This window comes from Puma concolor, chromosome A2, assembly GCF_028749965.1.
Source record: "Puma concolor isolate L17-30 chromosome A2, mPumCon1.1.hap2, whole genome shotgun sequence".
Classification (NCBI taxonomy): domain Eukaryota; kingdom Metazoa; phylum Chordata; class Mammalia; order Carnivora; family Felidae; genus Puma; species Puma concolor.
The window spans coordinates 151,622,331-151,647,193 of NC_141668.1; the positions used below are offsets into that span (position 1 = coordinate 151,622,331).

The 24,863-nt window shown below is 51.0% G+C and overlaps 1 protein-coding gene across 14 annotated transcripts in view; it reads right to left on the reverse strand.

The window, feature by feature from the left end:
* Nucleotides 1-104: 104 nt before the first annotated feature.
* The window catches only part of DOCK3 (dedicator of cytokinesis 3), a 602,545-nt gene continuing 577,786 nt past the window's right edge, over nt 105-24,863 (reverse strand). For 8 of the 14 annotated variants that reach the window (XM_086698093.1, XM_086698087.1, XM_086698083.1 and 5 more), the window contains 14 exons: nt 21,025-21,166; nt 19,824-19,990; nt 19,594-19,680; nt 18,935-19,114; nt 18,217-18,300; nt 17,978-18,094; nt 15,911-16,032; nt 14,499-14,637; nt 13,829-13,976; nt 9,927-10,045; nt 8,708-8,795; nt 4,558-4,680; nt 3,948-4,030; nt 105-3,169 (listed from right to left, as the gene is read on the reverse strand). In XM_086698093.1, the coding sequence (XP_086554219.1) occupies nt 2,660-3,169; nt 3,948-4,030; nt 4,558-4,680; nt 8,708-8,795; nt 9,927-10,045; nt 13,829-13,976; nt 14,499-14,637; nt 15,911-16,032; nt 17,978-18,094; nt 18,217-18,300; nt 18,935-19,114; nt 19,594-19,680; nt 19,824-19,990; nt 21,025-21,166 (2,109 nt within the window). In that variant the 3' untranslated portion in view covers nt 105-2,659. The remainder of the gene's footprint in view (nt 3,170-3,947; nt 4,031-4,557; nt 4,681-8,707; nt 8,796-9,926; nt 10,046-13,828; nt 13,977-14,498; nt 14,638-15,910; nt 16,033-17,977; nt 18,095-18,216; nt 18,301-18,934; nt 19,115-19,593; nt 19,681-19,823; nt 19,991-21,024; nt 21,167-24,863) is intronic. The other 6 variants (XM_086698091.1, XM_086698090.1, XM_086698089.1 and 3 more) reach the window with 5 other exon arrangements.

Consider the following 24,863-nt stretch of genomic DNA (forward strand, 5'->3'; position numbering starts at 1 on the left):
TCCGTGCAGAGGTTTCTATGGGGCTAAAGGGCTTGGAGCCCAGCGACAAGGGATGGAGAGGGGCACTTGGGCTGCTCCCATTCAGTGAATTCAGTGGGTCAGTATCAGGTATTCATCTTTAATTCACATCACAGCAGTCAAAGGAGTGGGGAAAGGGGGAGAATCAAGTGGCAGATATTTACATCTAAAATTCACATTACTTGTTGGATTTAGAACATGCTACCACAATATATACAGTAAAATACCTTTTGGGACACTAGTACAAATTGTTTTTCCTCTTAACTTTGCTTTCTGGTACAGGTATAAGATAATTTTTAAACCACTTTTTTAAACATAAATACACACACAAAAAAAAAATGGTTAGAAGTTTTCTTATTTTAAATAAGCACAGAATGCCAGAGGTTAAAAACACATTTATAGGGCTGAATACCAATTGGACATCACACTCTATACATTTTTTGCTCAAATTCCTGTACAAATACACAGCATTCAAATAGGTATTTACAAATAAGCTTGAAAGAATGAAAATCAGTATTTCACAATCTTTTCAGAGGATTCTCATTTCTGGCCTCCCACTTCCCCTCAGACTGGCCGTTCTCCAAAAAAAGGGATTTGGATTATGTCCTTTCATCCAGTTAGGGAAAATGGAAAGGGAAGACAAACCTAGCTTACCTTAAAAAGCAAGGCCAAACGAACCCACAGCCCACACTGCCCTCCCTACCCTCCTGTGCTACAAGGTGGAGAAGGTCGATGTTCTTATGTGATGACTGCCTTGTCCAGGGATTGAGGTTCAGAAGTGCCCTAAAATCTAAAGATGCCCTTCTACCTAAAATTCAAATCCAGAGCTAGCCCCCAACTCTCTAACACTTGTGAACACCACATACTCTACGCCTGCCCTCTGAGGTCAGGGTTGCCATGACTCACCCACTCTACCTAGAGCTATCCTTATAATTATCAGAAATGACCCACACTGGTGGGAGACACCCCCAGATGCCCTGAAGGTAATGTAGCCCTCCATCTACCCAATTGGTTACTTGCTGGCATTTCCTGTTCAATAAGCATTTGTTTATAAGAAAAGAACACCTTGGCTGGCCTTGTCTGTTTGGAAAGGTGGGCTGTGGGGGAAAGGATGGATGTCTAGGGCCCAGGGCCTGGCCAGAAGAGGAACTAGGGGAGAACACATCTGCTCAATAAGGAGAAGGCAGCCTTGTGACCATCAAAGTTGTGAACTTATGCAAATGAAAAAAAAATTTTGTAGACTTTTTTTTTAAGTAACTTAGAAGCACCCTGGTAAAATACTATTACCACCCCACCTTATCCCCCCCACCCCCAAATAATAAACCAAGAGAAAAATCCGTGCCCTGACCTGAAAAAGTTTCCTATAAAGATACCATTGCGCTCTGCCCAAAAGACTGGGAAGGCTGGAGAAACTGCCCTCCTGCCCACCCTGAACCCTGAGTGGTGGTCCCCGTGGGCTTGGAGGGAGGGGGGGGGGGGCGGTGAGCTACAGTTGGCCACTTGAGAGAGGATAATTCAACCTGTGTGGCTCTCTGCTTCCAAAGGAGGGGCTTCCTCCCACCCTCTTTACCTAGAAGCTTGCTGAACCTTACCACGAGTCCTCAGGGCTGGAAGCCTGGCTGGGCAGCCAGCCCCACTGCTCAGAGGTAGTGCTGAAAATCCCTGATTCAGGAACTGGATGACAGGCATTCTGGCCACTTCTGAAAGAGGATTTCTGGCCCCTGCCACACCCCAGCCTCGCTCTATACCAGCTTGTCTCTCAACACTTAGCCTCCTGGGCCATGGGGAAGAAGGTTGCTAGGGCCTCTGGCTCCACACCCCCACACAAGCGCCAGGGGGCAGAGAGTGGGAGATAACCTTTGCAGATCCATTCATCAAGGGGGCTCCTGCAGGGCATGAGGTGTATGGAGAATGTAAGGGAGCAAATGGTCAAATAAAAGCGATGGAAAACTCCAAGGTAGAGTGAGAGACAGGGCTGGCCCATGGAAGCTTGGCAGTGTGCCCTGGGCATGCAGTTAGGCCAGGTCACATGCCTGAGCTGGCAGGTTGGCTCAAGCAGCCCCTCAGTCTCGCACTCCTGGATGGAAGAGTGGGCAGGTGGGTAGGCATTTGTGCAAAACGGCTTGTAGCTCCCTTGTCCACCTGTGACATGTAGTCCACGTGGTCCTTGCGATCCCTGAATACAACCATGAGTTCTTCTGTCCACACAGCAACAGAAGAAGTCCCTAGTGCAATTTCCATTCTTCTGTGCATCTCTGCCCTGGAGGGAGGGCCTGGAGCTCCTACCCCTGGGCCCTGCAAAGCTGCAAAGCAATTCTCTCTGTGCAATATCTCCATATAGCTCCACGTGGTCTGGAACTGCAGGAGGAAGAAAGCATCTACTGCACAAAGGAAAGAAAGGAAAACCCATAGAATGGAAACGTAGAAAATGAAATAAAAAGAGAAGCCACAACCCTTCATGCTGCTGCGGCCTCTGTACATGGCAACACACAAGTTCACGGCAGTAGAACGTAGACTCGGGGTGGTTCTCTCCTGAGTGCCAGGCCTCTCTGGCTCCCTGGCGAGGGGACTTGCTTTTCAGACCTGGAGTGGATGGGCAAGCTGCTCACAGAGGGCGGCGTCCCAGCTGCCTCCTTGCCCCTCACTGTTCCCCTCGGCCATGTTCCCAGGCCATGCGGGCCTGCTCTTCCTTGGCGCTCCCTGGGGGCAGCGAGGCCTTGCGGTGCAGGCCCCGAGGCCGGTCAGCATCTTCACGTAGCAGCACGCCTTCATCGTGCTCCAGGGCTGGCAGGCGGGTGTGGTAGGGCTTGGGTGGCAGCGCAGGTGGGTCCATGGGGTCCTGAGGGATGACACACCCCGGTGCTGAGTGGCTTCGGCATGGCTGGGCCTTGATGGAGTCCAGAACGGCGGACTCAGAGAGGCTGTAGTGGACAGGGAGGTAGGGTGGCTCAAGATCTTCATCTGCATTCCAGGCCTGGCTCGGCATGGAGTCCATGGTGTCAGTTCGAGGTGGGACCTCTGAGGAGTGCCCAAAGTTACTCTCGCTCAGGGAGGACACGCCGCTGCTGGCACTGCCAGACAGTGTAGAGTTGCTGCCGTCCAGACCTGACTGGGGGCTTGTGGGGGAGGCTGGGATAGGGTGGAGAGGAGACTGCAAAGGAAAGGGTGGGCATATTAGAATCCCTTTCTCCAGACAGGTGGGCTGGCCCACTAGGTGAAGAGAGGACCAAGTACCCGCACATATTGGCTACACATTTGTTTCTTCAGCAGCTGCCTCCCAGCAAGCCAGTGGAACCCCAGAATCAGCTACATTTCTGTGGACAAAAATGGCCCCGGCCTGGCTGCTAGGCATTTATATCCCATGTGGCTCTGGGGTGCTGACAGAAGGGCTGGGTGGGCAGGCCAGTGCAGCGAGCAGGAAGAACCCCAGGGGACATGGGCCAGATGAATGCATTCTGTTGCTAAAATCTGTGACAGAGTCTGTCTTTTCCAACATGCAGAAAAGGAGTTTTCATAAGGCTTTGCTGCCTCCTGTTTCTTGCTTCTGACTGGCCTCTAGTGTAAAATGCTCTCTGATCTACCATGGAAATGTTTTTTCACTTCTTGAACTATAGTGCATCGATACCTAGTGGTGTCAGCAGGGAGCCCCCAAGCCCCTCACTGCCCCTTGCTGACGCATTCAGGGTACTCGTGTGTTGCTGTCCCCAGGACCCTCTGACCTCCCTGTCCCCATTGCATTGATTGCAGGACACATGGGTCATCTGCATCACAAGTGTGGCTCTGGCCACCCCCAGCTTCTGCCAGGCTGGTTGCTCTGGGACAGAGGAGCACGGAAGGGCTGTGGTTCTTTTTTGTAGACCCAGGAGATTCCAGAGCAGACAAGAAGATTCCTTTCACACTCTTGTGGGGTTGTTGCTTCAATACATTACCTTGCGCAGAGTCCGGGCAGGCAGGGCCGGGGGGGTGTCACCCAGGGGGTGGTGGAAGGCGTCAAAGTGTAGGGAGTAATGACCTGCAAAGGGAATAGAACAAGAGCCTTAGCTGGGGCTTTCTTGGGCTGTGTGCTGGCACATCTTCCAACTGCACAGCTGTGGGAAGAGTCTCCTGGGCACCCCTCAGCATTGAAGGTCACAGAAAAACCTCTTTTTTCACTGAAGTTCTCCAAAACAGGCTGCTGGAGTAAAAGGCACCTGTGCCACACAGAAGGTCAAGAAGGTCAAGTACGACCGAGCCCATGGAACGGTGGGCCACAGGCAGTTGTAGCTCTCCGACAGGCTGGTGAGGAGCCGGCCAGCACAGTCTGTTCCATTGTCTTCAGCCCCCCTGGTTGGGAAGGCCTTCCTGAGCTCACCTGCTGTACTTGGAAACCTCACGACCCCAAAGCCCAACAGGCTTCTTCCTGTGGTGGGGATATTTCTTCCTTGGCTGAGTCAGCCCAGAGAACGGCCCATCTTCTTAGTCTCGAGGGCTGCTACCCTCGCCTCTGAGTCGAGTCTGAAACCAGGGGCTATCTGGGGGACCCGCTGGAGGTCTTCTTACCATGCAGCAGGCTTCGGGGAGGCACTGGGGGGGCCAGGATGCGCCCCATGTGGGCAGACAGGAAGGGCTGGGCCTCTCGGGCTCCGCTATCCAGGCTCCAGCTGCTGGGGGCTGCTGGCACTGCTGAAGGGTGGAAACAGATGGCATGAAGGGAGGTTACTTCTGAGCCATCCTCAGGGAGAAGCCCATCTTACAGCCTATGGCTTCTCCAGGTGTGCACTGTGTAGCCAGCACATGTGTGAGTGGCATGCCAGCCCCCCAAAAACACTGGCCACGTGAGACACTGTGGCCCATGGGGGAGAGTGACCAAGGACAGAAGCTGCTTAAGAGGATAGCAGCAGAGTGGACTGACGTCTGAAGAGTACTCAGGGTGAGGCAAGCTGAGAGACAGTGCAGCAAGGAGTGAATATCTGCAGCCTCCGGGATTTGTCAGAAGAGGACAGAGAACAGAAGTGAGCAGAGCAGAGTGGAACGGGCTGATGGGACAGAATGCAGACAGAATGCAGGCCACAGAGCTCCTCACCAGAGCCAAGTCAGGGCTCTCCAACTGCCCTGGCCTAACAGGAAAAGCAGGGAGCACAGGGGGCAGGAGGCACAGACTGCCCCATCCTAGAGCTAGTGCACAGCCAGGGTGTGGGCAGGAGTTGCCCCCCAAAAGGCCTCTGGTAACATACAAGCTGTTCCCACCCTACTGGTTCTCTGCCTACTGACTGGATTTGGGATGCACAAAGGGTTTTCAGGCAAGGACTGGTGTGCCTGCTGGAGGGAAGAGCATACAGCCCAAGAATTGTGGCTCAGGTCTGGTTCCACCTGTGGCTTCCCAAGAAAAGGGAGGGCTGTGGGAATGAGGGTACTTTTAGTCTTGCAGAGAGGCCCAGTTCCTGGCATCCACATGCTATGGATGCAGGGTAGAGCGGGCCTTGGACAAAGGGAAACAGAGTTTCCATCTATGCCAAGGAAGGAGGCCAGCGCCAGAATACTGGTCCGTTCACACCTCTCCCCCAGCCACAGCTGAGGTGAGCAACTTTGCAGGAGAGGAGAGGAAAGGAATAATGGCTGGATCTTGGGCTAGAAGGTGCCACTCTGCAGAAACAGCAGGGGACATATAAATACTGTTGGCCAACTCCTCCTGGAGACCAAATACCACTGACAAGAAATGTGTCTTTTCTCTAATGGAGCTAGGCAAACATAATCTCCCTTTTGGGCTATCAGCAGCAGGGAAGCAGCTCATAATTCAGAGACCTAGCCCCTAGCTTTGTTCTGAGGCAGTTATAACTCAAGTGTGCCCGAAGAGGCTGGGGTTTGTGCTCTTCCAGCGCCAGGTACTGAGCGGGAAATGCTAGCGCCTAAAGGAATAGAGAGGTTCTGGAAAGGAAGGAGCTGGGGTCTAGCCTTCAAGGAGGATGTGGCCAGGAGGGGCTGGGCCCATGTGGTCCAGGGATAAGATAGTTATGCCCTTCTCCTTCCTTCCCATTAGTGAGGAACTCAAGGGCTTGCAGTAGAACACAAGGTAGAACTCTACTACCTGAACAGCCTCAGTTCTAAGGACTGCTCAGTCTCATGGGATGGCTGATGGCAGGTGGCTGGTGGGAGGGCGTGGCAGTGATTGGGTGGGCAGGCACTCAGCTGTTGCCTAAAGGGAGGAAAGAATTCTGAATCTGATGAGCACCAGGTGGATTCCACCAGAAGGCCTCCTTGGAGAGCCTGAGGCAACCGAAGAACAAGATAGGCCCATTCTCACACAGACTCTCCTCAAGATGGGGCCTGAGCTTCTGGGTCCTCATCACTGAAACTTGCTCTCTCCAAAGAGAAAAGTTCTAAAAAAAAAAAAAAAAAAAAAAAAAAGCCCCCGAATTTCAGGAATTAAGAAGCTTGGAGGTGGGTCTGGGCAGCTTCCCCAAAGGGGTCCTGACAGCCCAAGCTCTCACTGCAGGGCCACAGATATTCACCCACAAGAACCCACAGGAACTTGTGGGCAGTGAGGTTATGGGGCAAAAAAGCTGGCAGGCTGCAGGGCTTTTCAAAGGGTGCCTGCCTGAGCCATTCCAGTGATCCAGAACCATCTAGTTCACCCTATAGACTGATGTTGGTGAGCAATGAGGCCCATGGACCTCTGCCATGTGATACAAATGCACTGGGGCTAGTGGAAAGTCTAAGATGGAGTGACTTATCCTGGGAGAAGGGGGCAATCCCTACTGTGGCCTGGCCATTTCTTGCTCTGTCTCTGTGAATGGAGGTCCAACACTGGCCTGAGAGTCACTGCCTGGCAAAGAGAGATGACAAGTGAGAAGCAGAGTCCTTGTGGGACTCAGGATCCTGATGACAAGAGAATGGTGATAAGTATGTATAGCTTCTGCCCTGGAGGATCCAGGAAGAGACTTAGGGAGCCACTACTCTGGCCTGTGTGTTCCCACTAGGCAAATGTCTTATTTGCTGCCCACAAAACACTGGCACTGTGGCACGGACATGCTTGCTGTGGCCTCAGCCTCTTTCCTTCCCACACTTGGGGATGGGCATGTCCAGCTTCTTGCTGCAGCCTGGTCTGAGGCCTGGTGTTCTTCTTTGTCCGGTTGGCATAGGGTCCTGGTCTGGCCACCAGCACCCACTTGAGCTCTGAGCTCTTCTGTGCTCTTGGCTAGTTTTCAGATGGCCCCACATCTCAGGTGAAGAAAAGATACTGTGGATTTTGGCCCCTGAGGCCAAAATGGCACTCTATTTTGTGGGAATAGGTGCAAGGTCCAGGTAAGCCGCATGTTTTTGGGATGTGCAGGCTTGAGGCTAGGAAGTCATCTTCGGCGGGAATCTCCATATCCTTTGTGGTTGAGCACCTGGTACCTATGCCTACCAGCCACTGAGGTTGTGGACCCAGTGTCTGGTCTCCTTAAAGAAGACACAGAGGCATGTCCTCTGTGGTGAGCAAGGGAGGAACAATGACAGTGGGGACAGTAGACAGCACTTGGTGAGGAGGTGCAATGACAACATGATGACAGCTTTGGAGGTACAGGTTCTGATGGAATAGCAACTTGTATTCCTGGGGACTGAATTTGCCCTAAGCTCCACCAGATGAAGGAGAGGGAGGGGAAACTACAGGGAGAGGGGCTGATATGGGGCCAGGTTCTGGGTGGCAGGTGGTCTAGCATAATCCTCATATAGGTATTGCTTTGTGTTAAAATTAAGTCAGATCTCCATGTGTGAGGCTTTGGGCCAGGGTCATGTAGGGTCCAAGTCTGGTTCTTCCATTAGCTTGTTGCAGCGGGACACAGGGTAAAACTCCACTATCGAAACATCCCCTGTTCTTTTAAATTTTTTTTTTCAACGTTTATTTATTTTTTTGGGACGGAGAGAGACAGAGCATGAACGGGGGAGGGGCAGAGAGAGAGCGAGACACAGAATCGGAAACAGGCTCCAGGCTCTGAGCCATCAGCCCAGAGCCTGACGCGGGGCTCGAACTCCCGGACCGCGAGATCGTGACCTGGCTGAAGTCGGAGGCTTAACCGACTGCGCCACCCAGGCGCCCCTAAACATCCCCTGTTCTAAGGACTGCCCGGGTTCATGCCCAAGTTGATGGGCTTGCAATCCCTGCTAATAAGATAGACTCATAGCAGCTGACCACTTGCTGGCCAGAGTGGCTGCAGGAGGACTCAACTCAGAGTACCTAGGGCTTCCTTGGAGAGGACTGTCTCTGGGAAATTCACTTTGCCATGGTCTGTCCTTCCCATTCTTCTAGGAGCTTGCTCAGCCACAGGCCTATTCTGAGCAATAAGGAGAGGTCCCTGAGGGCCCAAGTTGAGAGTGACCAAAGGGGCCATCAGGTCTGCCGAATCCTGGAGCTGGTTGGGAGAAGCCCAACTGTCTGAACACAGCAGCCTGAGTTTCCATAAAGGTGGGCTCAGGGCAGGTAGCAGCTGGGGCCTCTCTGAAGGTGGGCCCTTGGGAGAGAGATACATAAACTAACAGGATCCAAACTTAGCATCAAACCGGACATGGGTTAAACAGTGAGCACAGGAGTTGGTCAGGACTCTGGACACACAGACAGGCCTGGGTGTTGGAGTGTGGCACAGCCTTGGCCAGTTGGTGCTCAGGGACAAGAGTCAGACACTCAGGATGGGGACAGACATGGGGGAAGGCCACCTGGAAAGGGGAACAATACCTTTTTCAGCCACAGACAGATTGGGATCACTGCAGGGTTTGCAGGATCCGACCACTTGCTGGAACAGGGCCCGCTGGAAATTTGGCAGCTGAGGGGGGAGAAAAATATCAAAGATGGTGAAAACAACCAGGTACACCTCAGGAGGCAGAGCTATGGGCCCAGGAGCCAGATCATATTAAGAGAAGACAGGGAAATCAAAGCAGTGGTACCGATCATGCTCAGCCATAGGAAGACTGTCCCTCGCTATCTGGCTCTGAGTGCTGCCATGTCAACATTGGAGGCACCTCCCTACAATGCCTGGCTGGGCTCCAAGCTGTCTTGTACATGGCCAAGAAAAAGGACATAGGCACCTGAGGGTATCTAACTGTATCCCTCTGTCCTGACAGGGAGACCCATTGGCAGAAAGGACTGAGGCACCCCTCTACCCCTCAGCACTGGCAGGCTTGGCCTCCTGGAGATCCTTGCACAAGCCCAAGTTAGCAATGTGGATAAGGCAAAGGGCAGCACTCAAGCCTAGAAAGTCACGGACAGGACTCACTGTTCTGATGGGCAGCTGCCAAGCAGGCCTGCTCCCTCTACCTGGCAGGGCTGATCAGGCACAAGGAAGTACAGCTGAGGTAACAGTTGCTTGGAGGTGATTTTCATGGACTCTGATAGAAGGGCAGGCAGATTGGGCACAGGAAGGAGTTAATCCCCACATCTCTTTGTTCAAGGCCCCCAGGTAGGACATCCGGAGAGCTGTGCAAATGGTGGAGAGAGTAGCCTCAAGAGGCAATGAGGGGCTTCAGATAGATGGATGGATGAAAGAGGCAGAGTCTGTCTCAGTGAGGATGCCCTTCACACACACAGGGAGGAAGACCATCCTCCAGACCCGTGTCTACCACTGCCTTCTCAGGATAAGAAAGAATGAGGTTCCTCTGCTAGACTGTTTATGGATAAGGAGTCCAGGAAGCTGTACAAGCAATGGGTTGGCAAGAAGGACAGCCACACAAGCAACTGTGGCTCTAACCCGCCAGCATTCTTCCTACAGGTCCACTCCATCTGGATTGCTGATCCTCAGAGCCACTGCAGTCCTGTCCAGAGTGGGCACCCAACAGCCTTCTGAGGGTCTTATGGCAGAATGAAGGAGGCACACAGGGCAATATAGAAAGCCTAGCAGATGCAATGAGGGCAGCCCAGGCCGCCATACTTGCACCAGAGGGCAGTCTGGGTCCACTACCTGTCCGTTCTCCAGGATGGCTGCTGGATACATGGCACTGCTTGGGCGGTCCCGGTGTGTGGGCAGCAGCAACATCATTTCCCGGGCGTGGCGGTACTTATCTGGCAGAGAGGGAGAGCCTGTAACCAAGTGAGAACAATCACGCACAGATGACAAGCCACAGATGGAAGGCCCAGCGGGCAAGCATCCTTGGGGCCAGGGAACCAGGGTAGGTGTCCCCTTGCAGCTGGGGTGAGGATGAGCTCAGCAAGCACAGGAGGAATGAAGCAGAGCCCGCTGGTGAGATGGTGGTGGGGCCGCACCTGACATCCCAGCTGAGGTGGGCATACTGCAGACTGGGGCAATGCAGGCCCACTGATAGAGCCCCCTCATGATGCTTGGAGGCAGATCATGAGAACCGAGGACAGGAGCTGGGCCCCAAAGGGCCCCCTGCACCCAGCGCTCTTGGGATATGGGGTGACCTGGATGCTGGGCTCTTTCAGGGGGCCCAGGCATGGGCACAGGCCAGCTTGCAATGGAGCCATCACACAGAGACAGAGACACTGAGATAACATAGTGGCATGGTTCTTACTTGACGCATTGTGTCTCCCCACACTTACCGTTTCCAGATACCAACTGGCTCTGTTCTCAGCTGACCCCCTACCACCTTTGCCCAAAGGCTTCTCCTTCCCATATTCGAGGCCTCCAGAGCCTGGCCTCTGCTTTCCTTGCTGTCCTACCATAGCTCCAGAGCCAGGCTGGCTAGGGGCCCAGGGCCCTACACACAGGTGGCTCTCCAGAGTTTCTCTCTCTGAGACTTGCCCTTCAGTGAACTTGGGGGTCATATGGGAGCTAGTCTGGGAGTTGTGGGGCTTTAAGCCAGGCTCTTGAGTTGACTTGGTTCCTGCTCGTCTTTTGTGAGGCTTCTGTGGTGATATCCTCTGGCCTGAGGGGCTATTACAGAGGCCAGACCTCAGCAGATGTGGTGGTCCAGTCCCCATCAATGCAGGCCATAGCTATAGGTCTTCAGGAACCTGTCAGCCTATGGTTCTTGAGGGTACCTTCCACAGAAATAGAGAGAACAGCTTTCTGACTTTCTTTGGGAATGGATCATTTGGAAGGCCCTCCAGACGTGCACCACTCGTTCCAGACACCAGCATGTCCATGAGAAACTAGCCCATGGGCAGCCTCTGGCTGGCTCAAGTGGTTGAAACCCCTCTGTGGCGTGCTGTTAGTGAAGCTAGAGAGTCCAAGGGCTCCATCTGAGAAGTGAACCTGCAGCTCTGGAGGCTCTGTGTCCTTGAAACCCAGGGTCCCTGGGGCCTTCCTTTGACTATGCCATGAAGGCACTGTCAGAGCACAACTAAAATAGGTTTCTGCAGTCAGCTTCCCCAGGAAGCTGCGACATTCCTCTTGCACTCATTTTAGACCAAGAAGATGAGCCTTAAATATCTTGAAGAAGTCCGTATAATAAAAATCAGTAATGGCTGTTTAGAGAAAAATGGAAAAGAGTTCTTAATTGCAATGATTTCTATAGTGCCTTCGCAGCAAGAAACTGAATGCTCCCTGAGCCCTGCCAGCCACAGCTCTGGACAGGACCCTTTTACTTACTTAGTGTGCACAGAAAGAGACATGCACCTTTACACCAATCCAGTTACATCAAACTCCAACCTAACACCCATTCCACACCAGGCACGTGGTTGGAACATGGCACACTGCCTAACTCAGGCTGGCCATGGTCCCTGACCTCACAGAACTCACAGCCTGGCCCACCAGGCCAACCCCACATCTGCATACTCCATGTGCTGATACATGTCAGGGGTGCTAGGATGGAGGGACAGTAGCCTGCAGGCCCCAGATGCTGTGCTGAGGATTTGAATCCATGTGATGGAGGCCCCTCTTGTGCTATAACAGAGAGGTGCTTTGTGCTACTGCCAAGTTTTCCAATTCTGCCACTTCACTTTTCTCTCACTGCCCTCAGCCCTGGGCAGCCAATCCCATGGTAGCAGAGAATGACGGTTACTTTTCATTAAAACATTTAAATACCACAAGGGCTTTGGTGTCACAGGACTTTTGAATTGCTTGAGTTGTAGTCTGGTAAACCCAAGGGAGGCTATGTCTCAGCATGACTGAGGTATTCAAGGAGGATCAATCAGAATCTCCAGGTTTCCTAGCTCCACTCAGTCTTTTGACCATTAGGGGGAGCTGCCTACTTATAGGAGTATAGACTGTGCCTTGCAGGCCTTCTGGAAGATTTCAACAGGGACCACAGCAGAGAGTGTCAATGGGCTTGGTGAGGAAGGCCACTGGTGTCATGACCACTCTTGGGTGTGGGGGAGGGGACTCCAATGCAAAGGACTCTCCAGAACACCTTCTCCATAAAAGCCTTCCCTTTACCCATAACAACCAGAAAAAAGAGCAGACTTCTCCCTTCCCTCCATGCCCCCAGTGCATCTCCTACTGCATCTACCACATCTATCTGAAAAAGCAGTCTTCCTCTGCGATTCCAGATCTCTCTCCATCTTCTCTCACAGGGCCTACTGCTGGTATGCTACATACTGGCCTATGGTTTTCTCCAGATAGGCCTGCACATGGATTGCATGGATGGTGTAGCCTAGAAGTGAATTCCTGCTCCTTCTTAGCTGCCTCTGCACTCATCACCATTCCCAGCTTTGGGAATGTTTACTTTTGTACTTAATGTCTACTCCAGAAAGGGAAGGGGCTTCTGTCAGCCTTTCTCTATATGCTATCCTGGAGTTTGGCCCCTGTGATAGCTTGTCTCCAGAGATGGCAACCACCAATGCCCTCCCTTCAAAAACACACATGCCACTCTTCACATCATGAGGTGCAGTCTCATTCCCCACCTTGGTCTCTAGGTTGGCCTTAGTGACTTGACTAGTTGACAGAATGTGGCAAAAGGACCATTATGGGTTTCCAAGGCTGGGTAATAAGAAGCCTTGCAACTTCTGCCTGGGTACCTTAGAATGCCTGTTCTGAGAAAAATCAGCTGCATGCTGTGAGAAGCCCGAGGTACAAGTAAAGACCCTCCAAAGCGACTCTGGTGGACAGTCCCACCTGAGCTGCCAGCTGCCATCTTGGATATGCAGCCTAGCTGAACCTTTAGATGATTCCAGCCTCAGGTGACATCTGACTGCAAGCTCATGAGAGACTGCAAGCCTGGAAGCAATAGCCAGTGACCGCCTGGTGAGCTCAGACCACTCCTTTCTGTTGCCATCCTGCACAGCCACCCTGAGAAGCACTAGATCCTAGTCACTATACCTGATTGCCATCCCACTGCAAATGCTTCTGTCTAAAAGGGTGGAGAATCAAATTTCACTGAGAACTAGGATCAGATTGTGAAAAAGATGTTGGCTCAGAAAACAATATTGAGCCAATGAATAAGAAATCAGGCAATAACTGGCAAAGTAAATAGCTTTTCACAGAGCCATCTCTCCTGATTACGCCTTTCTTAGCTGACAAGGTCTTTTTGGTTGCTGTTCTTTTTTAGAATAATATTTTCCAGGGTTAAGTTTAGCCTTCAAATTTAATTTTCATACTGTGCATTCATCCTCAGTTCCTCAAGATAAGACTCATTGTTGCCTTAACTTTGATTTTTATTCTTGCAAATGTTTCAATGGAAAAGAACTGAGCTTTCTCCTGGGCCACATGTCCTCTTACTGAGGTGGAGATGCGACAGCCAGCCACCTCTGTGGTAGCGTAGCTATAACCGCTACTCAGGGCAGGGTCTGAAGCCAGACAGAGAGACTGCTGAGCTGGGAACCCTTGAGTCCTTAGTGCTAAAAGGGGAACATTCTCTAAGTCACAGGGCCGCTTTCAAAGACAGAGCCACAGATGAGAGGAGGACAAGTGGGGCTCATGAGGCCCTCTCCTCCCTTCTGCAAGCAGCGCCCTGCCCTCCTTACCTCGGGCACTGGAAGGGGCAGAGGTAATCATCTGGGATGGTGCTGAGTGAGTGGAACTCAGGCTGGAGGAAGAAGGGCTTGCCTGGGACGAGGACAGAACAGAGACGTTGGTGATTGAGCCCTGGTACCTGGGGTTGGGATACGCGAGCTGCAAAGGGAGAAAAATCAGCAGGATAGAGGTCTGAATGGCCAGGATTGTAGGACTGGCCCAGAGTTGGCTTCTTCATGCCATGAGGTGCCCAGACCCAGTGTCTGATGAGGTACCCTGGGTCCTGATGGGGGCCAGGATGGTGGCTGGCACTACAGGTCACCCTCACCACCCATGGAGCAGGGCTGTTGGGTCGATTCTAATGGTGGTGCCCATATAGGATGCAGGACTTAGCCATCAGAAATGCCAGGAAGGAAGGCAATTTGGCAGATGATCTTTCCCATGGGATCTCTAAGAGCAATCATGACTGAAGCTAGATTTCCTTCTTGGAAAGTAATGCCTGGGAACTTTATTGACATGGGATGGAGTGGAGGGAAGGCAGTTTTACTGGCTCTGGGTATTCTGATTTCAGAAACTAGAGAACTAGGCAGGGGTATGAGCCCTCAGACCAAATCAGCCAGCAGAGAGGCGAGTCCTCCAGGTACGGTGCTCTCGCCCACACTCCTTGGACAGCTCTGGTACCTGCATATGGTGGTATAGATCCTCGGGAGCCTCGCCCATGGAGCTGTCACCCAGAACCACCACGTTTCCTGCTTCGCTAGATGCATGTGAGGAGAGAGAGGATGACGAATGGCGACCTGTGCCCATCAAGTTCATGGGGCTGTGAACAAGAGTGGGAGATAGGGAGGAGTCAGGCGGGGAGCTGAGAAACCTTGCTAGGTGGTAGGGGGACAGTGTAAGGGTGTGTGTGAAACAGTCACCCCTAGCCTCAGATGACACTAGTTTAGAGGGTTTCAGAGTTAATGCTTATACCCATTTGAGGCCTGGGGCAGTCCTGAATCCCTGCCTGCTGCTCAGGGGCCCCTGTTCTGGCAGGGCCAATGGGTAGGCTGGCAAAGTCTCTATTTGGAGTTAAATGGTTTTTGGCCACTCCATCTGATTATATAAATAGTTTTTCAGTTAGGAGGGATGAAAGTGATATGCTCAATCAGGTCAAGGATTCCAGGTCCCCTTCCTATGCGATGTTACTCTGAGCCAGTAGCCACCCCCTGCTGGGATTTGCTCCTAGGCTCCTAGGCCAGGGGTATCTTCCTGGTATGAGGAAGCTGTCAAAATAGCTGGCTCGGAACCATCTGTTGACTTCCTTCCACATCTGTGGTCACAGGCTCATCAATACCCTCCTCTATCAATAGTAGGCAGTCCTTTTCATTCATTCCTTCTTATTTATAGAGGCCCACTCGGTGCTAACTTACTACTTACATTGGAAAACAAACCCAAGTAAGGGGCTCCTCTCCCTGGCTCCTCCTCTGATCTGGCCTTCCTGCCCTGGAGGCTTGGAGTATCTTCAGTTGAGTCCAGACAGACCAGGACTCCTGAGTTCAGAGTAGGGACACCTTGATGTGCTTCCACATCATCATGTCGTTCTCTCCCTTAAACTGACTGGTGATCCTCATTCCCCTTGGGATCAAGTCCAAAGGCCTGAATGAACATGGCCCATTTAGAGCTGGAACTGGCCCTCTTCCATGCCCTGGAATCCTGCACTCCAGCCACAAGACTCTGCTGGTAGGGCTGACCAGGCTGGCTTGTTCACATCTTGAGATGCCTGCATACGTTAGTCTCTTTGCCTGGATCTTGTTCTATCACCCTCCTAACCCCATCCCATTTCTGCCTCACAAACTTCTACTTATCCTTCAAGACCTACCCCAAATGCCCCCTCCTCTATGTTCTCACAGTACCATGTACACTTCTCTCTCTCCCAGGATGACTGGATGTGACCATGGGTCTTATGGCAGGAGCTGTGTGTTTGATGTATGCATGGGTCAGAGGGTATGTGAGTGAATACACACACCTACTATTTCAGGCTTTCTTGCTCTGACCTTTGACATCCAGACTTACCTCCATGGAGGGGACCCTCCCCAGCTCTAAGGCCGTACCTGTGCCGGTGGGTCATCTTGATGCTCTCAGGGCTCATGGGACTATGGGATGCTAGGACATTTCCCCGTGGGGTGCTGGTGCCTGAACATGCAGGACTTAGCTTGTCCAAACCCGGAAACTCCTGTTGAGAAATGAATGTCCCTTCATCAGAGTAAACAATGAATAAGTAATTAAGGGGTGAGAGGGAAGGGCTGGCTAGTGGTAAAAATGTAAAAGAAGAATGTAAAAAGAAAAAGAATCAGATACTTTTGGCAGAACCTGAATTGCTGACTTCTTTTGGGCAATGGCCCCTTCATGACTAAAACATTCTCCTGACTGCACTGGAGTCTAGACCAGAGGCTGAGAGGCCTTGGGTTGACCCTACTAAGAGAACACATCTGGAAAAGGCTGAAGTTGCTCTGAGTTCACAGGAGTGTGTTAAGAGGCATTCTTGGTATAGAATAAGTGGACTAAGAGCTGAGAAGCAGGAGAAGAGGAGTTGATTAACAGCTGCCAGTCAGTTTACATAAGGACTGGGGTTGGGTTTACTGGACTGCTAAATGGCCCAACTCTCAGTGTCCTGGGTTAAGTTGCCTGTGACACAGTTTATGGGGACAAACGATGTAGAATCCTGATGTGGGCCCTAAGTCCTACTGGGGATATTTCTGAGCTTGGCCTAAAGAAGCAGCAGGTTTTCCATGCCCTTCTCCCAAAACACGCTGAAATGAAAAAGAAGGGTAAACTGGAGAGGACACCTCCATGTGTCCTGGAGACCTTGATGTATGCGGGTGAGTATTTTGTGATCTTTGCTAAAGTGACCCAACAGCTTTGCATGGCAGAGAACATCTCCTGTTCTAGTGGTCAGGCTCTAGCCTGCTTGGGTCATTTGTGGTGATGAGAAAGTTCGCACATAGCAGAGACTAACCAAGAATGAGAGGTAATAGAATACCCATTAGATTTAGTGACACTACCCAAATTCTTCACTAAATGGATATTTTAATTTTAAGGTAGAAACACAAAAGACTTTCACTTTCTCTGCATGTTTCACCCTGAAATACCATGGGAAGATCATTACAGAAAGGAGAAATTTCAGGCCCTATAGGCTTTCCTCTGAAAAATGTGCCCACTTCTCAAACTACAGACAAGCTTCTTTTTCTCTTTTTGGAGTCCATGCTATCTACAACTGGGCAGGAATGGTTGAGACATGCACTGGGGGCCACCAGCATCAAGAACAAGGCAAGTCAACCCCAACAGGTTAGGCCACTGAGTCTGAGTGGTCCAGCCTCTCTAGGGCCAGTGATTATCCCTGAAGAGGAGCCTCTTGTCCGAGATGGCCTTGCCTAACACCAAACAGCTCTATTTTCCTTGTCGCAGATAATAAGGTTCACACCTCTTGAGATCTGGCACCCAGACTATTTAGCAGATAGGTTTCTCTCGAAACACCTGGAGTCAGCTTTATTGTTGAAAATGGGGTGAGGGCACATAAACAGGGGTTTCAAGACCACCTGGGCCCTGTTCTCTGCCAGCCAGCATTCCCTGTGAGACTGCTGAGGGGAAACTAGTCCTGGAATACAGGCTCTGCTTTTGCTTGTGTGAATCCGTCTTTGGGCCAACCCTGCTGTTGAAGCCCAAGAGCCAGGTCAGAGTCGGGAGAATGAGGGAGCAAGAGGGCATGAAGATGGCAAGGGAAAGAGGGAAAAGAGGGAGATGGGGAGAGAGGGCTGGCTCAAGCTATGTCTTACCTCTGTAGGTTCTTGGGATGAAAAATATCTCCAAAGAGATATCTACATGTGGATCACATAATTTAGCTCTTTTCTTCCTCATGTGAAAACCTCTCTTCACCAGCACAGTACCTTGAAAAACATTCTTTGCCCTTGAATCTGACTCCTCCTCAGGGAGGGGAGTGCGTGAGGGGATCCTGGGCATCCTTCCCCTGGATAGAACACTCACCTCTGCCTCTTGCCCCTCTGTGGTGGGGACAGCTTTTCCTTCACATTCCCCCCACCCTTTCCTTTGGCTTGTTGCACAGTCTGCAGGGAATGGCATCTGGTTCTACGGCAGCAGGGGCATGACAGGGATCAGCTTACATGGTAGAGGCTGGCCCGCATCATCTGGAACTGATCAATTAGTTTCTTATGCAGAGGGCGCATCTCTGGGTGCACAAACTTCTCATGAACTGCGAGCCCAACTCCAAGGACATGGACCTATTAGGGTGACAGATAAGGCCACTCTGCAAGTCAGGGAGTGGACCTTGACAACTGCAGCCATCCTGTGGTGCATAGCTTTTCCCTCGTGGCCACTGGCCTCTAAGCCCTGTAAGTCATACCTGCTCCTGCATGAGCTCCTTGAGCTGGGTGATCTTCTCTGCATCTCCTGGGTGCTTGGCAATATAATCTTTGTCAAAGAAGGCCTGAGAAAGGAAAGGCTCAATCAGGAAGACTTCCCAGGACTACCCCTTAGAGGGGACCCAGGAAGTGTAAGTCTAAGGTACCATTTGAAAGGAAGGTCCTGACTCCTCACAGGTATACACACCATCTCCAGCCTGGCCTGCTTGGACCTCCTGCAATCAGAGGTATGTTTTTTTGCATCTAAGAAGGACTGAAGGTGGTCAAATAATCTAAGCCTGGGTACTGGTCCCAGTCCCTCACAGAGCTTTGATGGTCTGGGTAGGGCAGGTAGGGCTGGTGGCCAGGGTGTAGGGCTCAGTCTCTTAGATACCCACAACTTGCTTCTTGTAAAGGGCTGGGCTCCAGGGCTCCTCTTGGAGGCCATTTAACATCCTTCCCTAATCAGATGGATTACTCATCTGTCAGAGTTCAGAGAATAAAAAAGAAGAGACGGTCCCATAGGAGAGCCATGCCACAGAAACGAGGAGTGGTAGTGAGCCTCATGCCCGGGACCATCCTCCAGTCGGCTGAGGCACAGCTAAGGGAGGGCTAGCTGGGAAGGCTGCCCTAGAAGGCTGGGGTCTCAAGGAGAGGAGCCTGAGAACCACCTTCTCAGCAAGGCTGCCTGTTGTGGGTTTGGTCCAGGGCCCAGCTCACCTCTTGGTATCTTGCGACACCTCCATTGACAGCGGCATCGATGACGCCATTCAGGCACATGCTGAGCAGATTGATGTTGCCATGTGCCTGTCTGTGTTGATACTGGCTAATCAGGGCCCGTAGTTCCTGGTTCTTGTTCTCAACCACTTGGATGGCATTCTCCAGAGGGCTCACCTCCACCTGAGGGCACAGGGCACAGGGCACACAATGTTGTCCCAGGCATGATAACAACCCCTTCTTCATAATGATCCTGAGAACAGGGATCTAAGGCCAGTGATGCTGATTCTCACCCTTGTTCCTGTGGACTTAAGACTCCCTGACCCCTTTCAAATGTTCTCTTCTGATTTTTAGGCACTTAGAAGTATAGTAAAGAGTGAAGAACATCAGTTTTGAAGTCAGAGAGCTCTGACTTCCCGAACCTCAGAGAATAGTTTCCACATTTGTAAATTGGGAGATTAAAAATATCTGCTCCCCTGGTGTTGTCAGGATTAAAAGGGAGAAGATGTAACAAAGCTTCTGACACAGGATTGGCCTGTGGCAGTCTAGGCCAGGCAGGTGGCCAAAGCTCTCTTTCTGTCTTTGGTTCTTAGAGAAAGGTCCCCAGAGCCAGGGCTGAGGGAGCAGCTGTGAAGATCAGCTCCATCCAAAACGTGTCTCACCAGTTCCCTCCTCTCCACTTCGAACCACCGAGAGATGCCAGGCAAGCTGTGGGTGAGGGTCAGTGTGGTACGCTCGATCCACAGGCTCTGTAAGGATGGCACAGACAGGGACAGGCCATTAAGCAATTTCTTCCACACCTGCCTGCTTGAGGGATGAGACAGGGACAAGATCCTGAGAAAGTGGGGCTTGGCCCTGGCCCCACTGCCCCTACTTTCCCACTGTTGTTCACCTTGAATTCATTCTCCTTGTCCTTGGGGCCTTTGTGAAAAGGCCTGTCGTACCGGAACTTCCTCACATTGTTGACACGGTAGAAGCTCTTGACGCGATCTGGGACCCTATCCATTTGCAGGACATCCACATAATCTGGAATGGGCGTCACCGCATAGATCTGCAAGTCTGGGCAGGAAGTGAAGGGGAAACCCAGACTTGCCCAAGGGATGGATCTGAATACTGACCTCTGTCATCACCCAAAGGAGAAAAGAGCCCCATAGCCCCTGTTCCCTCCTGGCAGCAGCAAGGAGCAGGACCCTTGCGCAGACTCAGGCACAGTTAGACCAGATTTCCCTATCTGCACCCTCTTCCCGCTCTAGCATTGAGCCTTCTGAGCACTCAGCCAAGGTGAGATGTCAACAGCCAAGAAAGAAGGGAAAGGGGTCAGAAGAACGCAGGTGGCCACACCGCAGGAGCAAGAAAGTTGCAAAGGCCTAAGCCTGCCCAATGTAGGTAAACTGTATTTACTGCAGAACAATCTTTTAATAAGAATACTATTTGGGGTCTTTGTAGAGAGATAACATGGGAGTCCACCTGTTCTCCCTCCCTGGAACAAGCTTACAGTCATGGTGACTGTCATGAGGTCTCCAAGGAAGCTGTGTGAGGGGGATGAGGGGGAGGCCAGTATTTGTATCCACACTTCCAAGTACCACTAAAAACACAGGCACTCTCCATCTCCTTCCCCATACCCTCCATACCCACTCCCAGGGCTGTACCTCAGTCCTCCTGACAAAGACTAGGGATAATAACAGATGCACACAGGAGTAGAGCAGGGGATAGAAATGGTAGTTATCCCTGTGGCAAGAGTTCTGGTGGGATCCCCAATTACCCTGTACAGTGCCTGCTTCTGGATGCCTAGGCAGGTCCTTCACAGTGCCAGGTAGGGACTTAGGTGATGGTAGCAGCCCAGCCTGAGGGATGAAGGTCCCGCAGAAGCCCTGCTTCAGGCACCCACAGCTAAGGGCATGCCATGCTTCTTCTGTACAAGGCTGCATGAGGGTCCTGCTAAGTGTGGGTTCAGTGATGAGGACATATTCTGTTCAGGACTTATGGGTAACTTAGCCTGTAAGACCAACAACATAGCATAGGGGCAGCTGACTGGGTGGGCCTCACCTCCCAGGACCCCAGCCCGCCTTCCCTCGCCAAGCATAGAAAGATACACTGGGCATCACACTGCAGGATGGCATCATCAGGGTGGTTGGGGTGCTGCATGGCGACCGCCTGTGGGAACTCGCTGAGCATCCTCTGCTGGAAGGCCTCCAGCCTCTCGTAGTCATGGCCCCGGCACACGTATTCTTTGTTCTGCCACAAACAAGAGAGCATGCTCTATGCCTTGCCCACAGCCCCCACCTCCACATGGGTGTCAATAGCTACTTGTGTCACAAGCATGTTCTAGGAGCCCCTGTGACAGGCATGGGGCATAGTACTCAGACTCTGCCCAAAGGGAAATGATGATCCAGAAGGGAGAGGGACAGAAAAAGGGAGACTTGCACTGTGATGTGGCAGCCGGGAGGCAGGGCACAAGTTGCAGGAAGCAAAGGAGGGAGGGCGCCTTACCCAGGAAGGGGTGAGAGGTGAAGGGTGGGATTTTAGAAAAGGCCATGCCTGAGAAGAGTCCTGAAAGGCCCACCTGGGCAGCTCTGAGGGAGGAGCGGGGAAGGGTACTCTATGTGGGCACAGTGACAACAAGGGCAGCAACAGCCTGTACAGGAAAAGGTTGTGTGTGGAGAGGTGGGAGGGTGAGGAAGATGCCTGCAAGGAATGATTTCCAGGGGTGCCACCACATAAATCTTAACAGGGGGGTGACCAAGTGCATGCTTTTGAAGGGCCACCTTGGTTAGTGGGAACAAACAGTCCAAACATTATTCAGTGTCTAGTAGGTATTCAGTAATTATTTACTACATGGGCAGTAAATTCCTTTGCAATTATGTCAGCAGAACAAATAGACATCATCCTAACTACACATTTCTTAAAACCCTGTTAATACCATATTTGGTTTGGGTTAGGTCTCAGTTTTTCTTCTAGTGGGCTGCAGTAATAACAGGGCCCCCTCAACCCTGCTATGCTTACCTCACAGCTGGTCACGAGTGAATGGAACACTTCTCCAGCCCTCTGGTGATATATGTCTGCCTGCCCAACTACCTCACTAGATCCACTTTGACAAAGTTGCATCAGGCACTGGCAGCCCTTCCTGGCATGTCTTCAGAGGAAGAGAAAGAAGTTCCACAGGGCCAGCCATATGGTTACTGGTACAGGGATGATTATAGGCCAGGTCCTGGAGGACTTCACACCTTTTGGAACAGAATTTCTGCCCCCTTTTCACCTCTCCTCTTACTATGGGAGAACTCAGCTAAGGCTGGGCCACATGTCTGGATGAATCAGAATGGAAAAACAATACCAGAAGGGAAGTCACGGTCAGGAGGAGCAGGCTGGCCTCTCCAGTGAACAGACCAATAGTTAAAGGACAAGAGACATTTCTAAGTCCCTTGCTTGATAAGCAGAACTGACAAAGAAGATAATTGTAAATAACTGGTCTTTTCATATCAACTCAGAAATGTACAACCCTCACCAGTATCTGTTCCTGGGTCAAATAAAGAGAAACAGAAATTCCCCCAAGAAGGGAAGGCTGGATGTTTTCCTGTCCCTGTGCAGATTAGTAGATAATCACATTTGCAAAGCAAGAGAGGCAGATGGTCCAGGGAAACCAAGCTGACAGAGCTAAAGTAATAGATGGCCTATGTGTTCAAGGAAGGTGAGGGAGTAGCCTAGCCTTCTGGGGAAGGCCCAGCAGGAGGAAGGCACATAGCGTTGACCTTGATGCTGGTTGTCAGTTTCAAGTTGAGGATGCCCAGCATCCTCACATGAGACAGATCCGGCTGCTGCTGCTTTGTACTTTGTCCTTGCCATTTACCAGGCAAACAGCTACCTCTACTGGGACTTACTACATTTGCCAGAGATGAACTGAGCAGTGGAGGGAAGGGAAGGCAGCATGTGGCTAGGCCAGGCGGATCTGCATGCAGGAAACACAGCTCCTAGGGAATGCCCCTTGTGTGGAGACAGAGATGGACTGAGGGGTGACATTTCCTAACACCGATTGTTATTCTTCCTCCCTTACTGGCACTGCTGAAACCACATTTGAACATTCAGACTGTCGCCTGCAAGCATTATTTGGATGGCTCAGATGCAGGTTCTATGCCAGGTCTTACTTGTCAGAAAGCTCTGAGTACCCTGAGACACTGATATACCCTGTGACATAAGCATGAGTGGTGTAAGCCAGGGCAAACCACGATGGAGAACTCCTGTTTGAAGGGGAAAGAAATGAGGATACCAAGGGCCTGATTTTGTAGTATCCAAAATAATGATGTTTTAGAGTACAATCTGGTTTATGATATACAAATTGTGGGACTAAACAAGGAGAATAAAATAGTAATAAAGCGTACTTTGCAAAGACAAAATGAGAAAGAAGTTACAAGGCCAGAATCATTAGTTTGTCTAAGGACTTTATAGAGATGCTTTTGGTTTCTTATTCTTGTGTAATTCCTTCTTTCTCTTCTGCTGACCTCTACTTCCATTGCTTTTGTATACTCTCTACTGGTGGGGGCAGCAAATATGCCACTTCTGAGATGTCTGAAGTGGAAGGTCCCTAGAGAGTGAACAAGTCAAGTCTGGTCCTCCTGAGGAGACCCTCTCCTCATTCACATTCTGCTGCTAGAAACATTCCTGTGGACTGGAATTGGAGCCTTCCTGCAGGTCACAATTAGGCGCAGTGTACTTGCTAGCCCTGTCAGTGTTACTAGTTCTGCAGAAGTCAATTTTCTTTTTCACCTAGAATGATTACTGCCTAGGAAATGTGAAAGTTGATCTGCCTTACCACCTAAAATGTGGTTAGCCTGGACTCTTGCTAGCAGACTGGCTTTTTTTTTAATTTTTTTATTTTTTATTAAAAAATTTTTTTTTAACGTTTATTTATTTTTGAGACAGAGCATGAACAGGGGAGGGGCAGAGAGAGAGGGAGACACAGAATCTGAAACAGGCTGCAGGCTCTGAGCGGTCAGCACAGAGCCCAACGCGGGGCTCGAACTCACGGACAGTGAGATCATGACCTGAGCCGAAGTCGGACACTTAACCGACCAAGCCACCCAGGCGCCCCTGGCTTTTTTTTTTTAAAGGAGCCACTAAGCCCAACTGACCTGTGATGTGATACCAAGCTCATCATTGCTCACTGATGAAAGGAATTTTTCCAATAAGACAGGATCCCAAACATATCAAAGGGATTCTATTAACTTTCCCAGCTGCTGGTTGAGACTTGTAAACATGGAACATTAGTAAGATATTGGGACTGGGGACAGTCAGAGCTAGTGTTAGGTCCCAACTGCAGCCCAAGGCCCCTTCATCAGCACAGCTTCTTTTAGGTCCCCTGAGAATGATGAATCCCTATGGGCTGCAGCCTACAAGCCCAGACTGACTTTTCCTGGAGCCTCTGGCTTATGTGGAATAAAGAAGAGAATCACAACTGTTCAGCTGGTGTCAGTATGTCTATAGTCAGTCATTCCTTCTCTGTTGGTATCCCACCTCAGCCTTCCAGGTGGGAGAAATGGCTTTCACTATCCGGGGATAGAGAACTGGCTGCCAATAAAAGGCTTTCCATAGCCAGATCCCATTTGACAGCTCACAAGCTTCTCTGAAATCAACAGGTTCTCAATCCTGGCTACAGAGCATACAGTGCAGCCTGGTGTAGAGCCATCATCTTAAATGACAAAGCCCAACAGGCCAGCATCCTGTTTAGGTCAGGGTTGTACTGGTGTCCTATTTGGCTAAAAATAGTCACAATGGAGGATTACAGGCATTGGAACTATAAATTGGAAGGCTTCTAGACATACCTATGGGTCATTCTCAGACCCTGGTCATTTCCTGCAGGAATTTGGTTGATTTGGTAAGAAAGTCACCCTTGTATATTCCAGGTAGCTACAAAATAGTACAGCAGAGTAAAACAAAATCT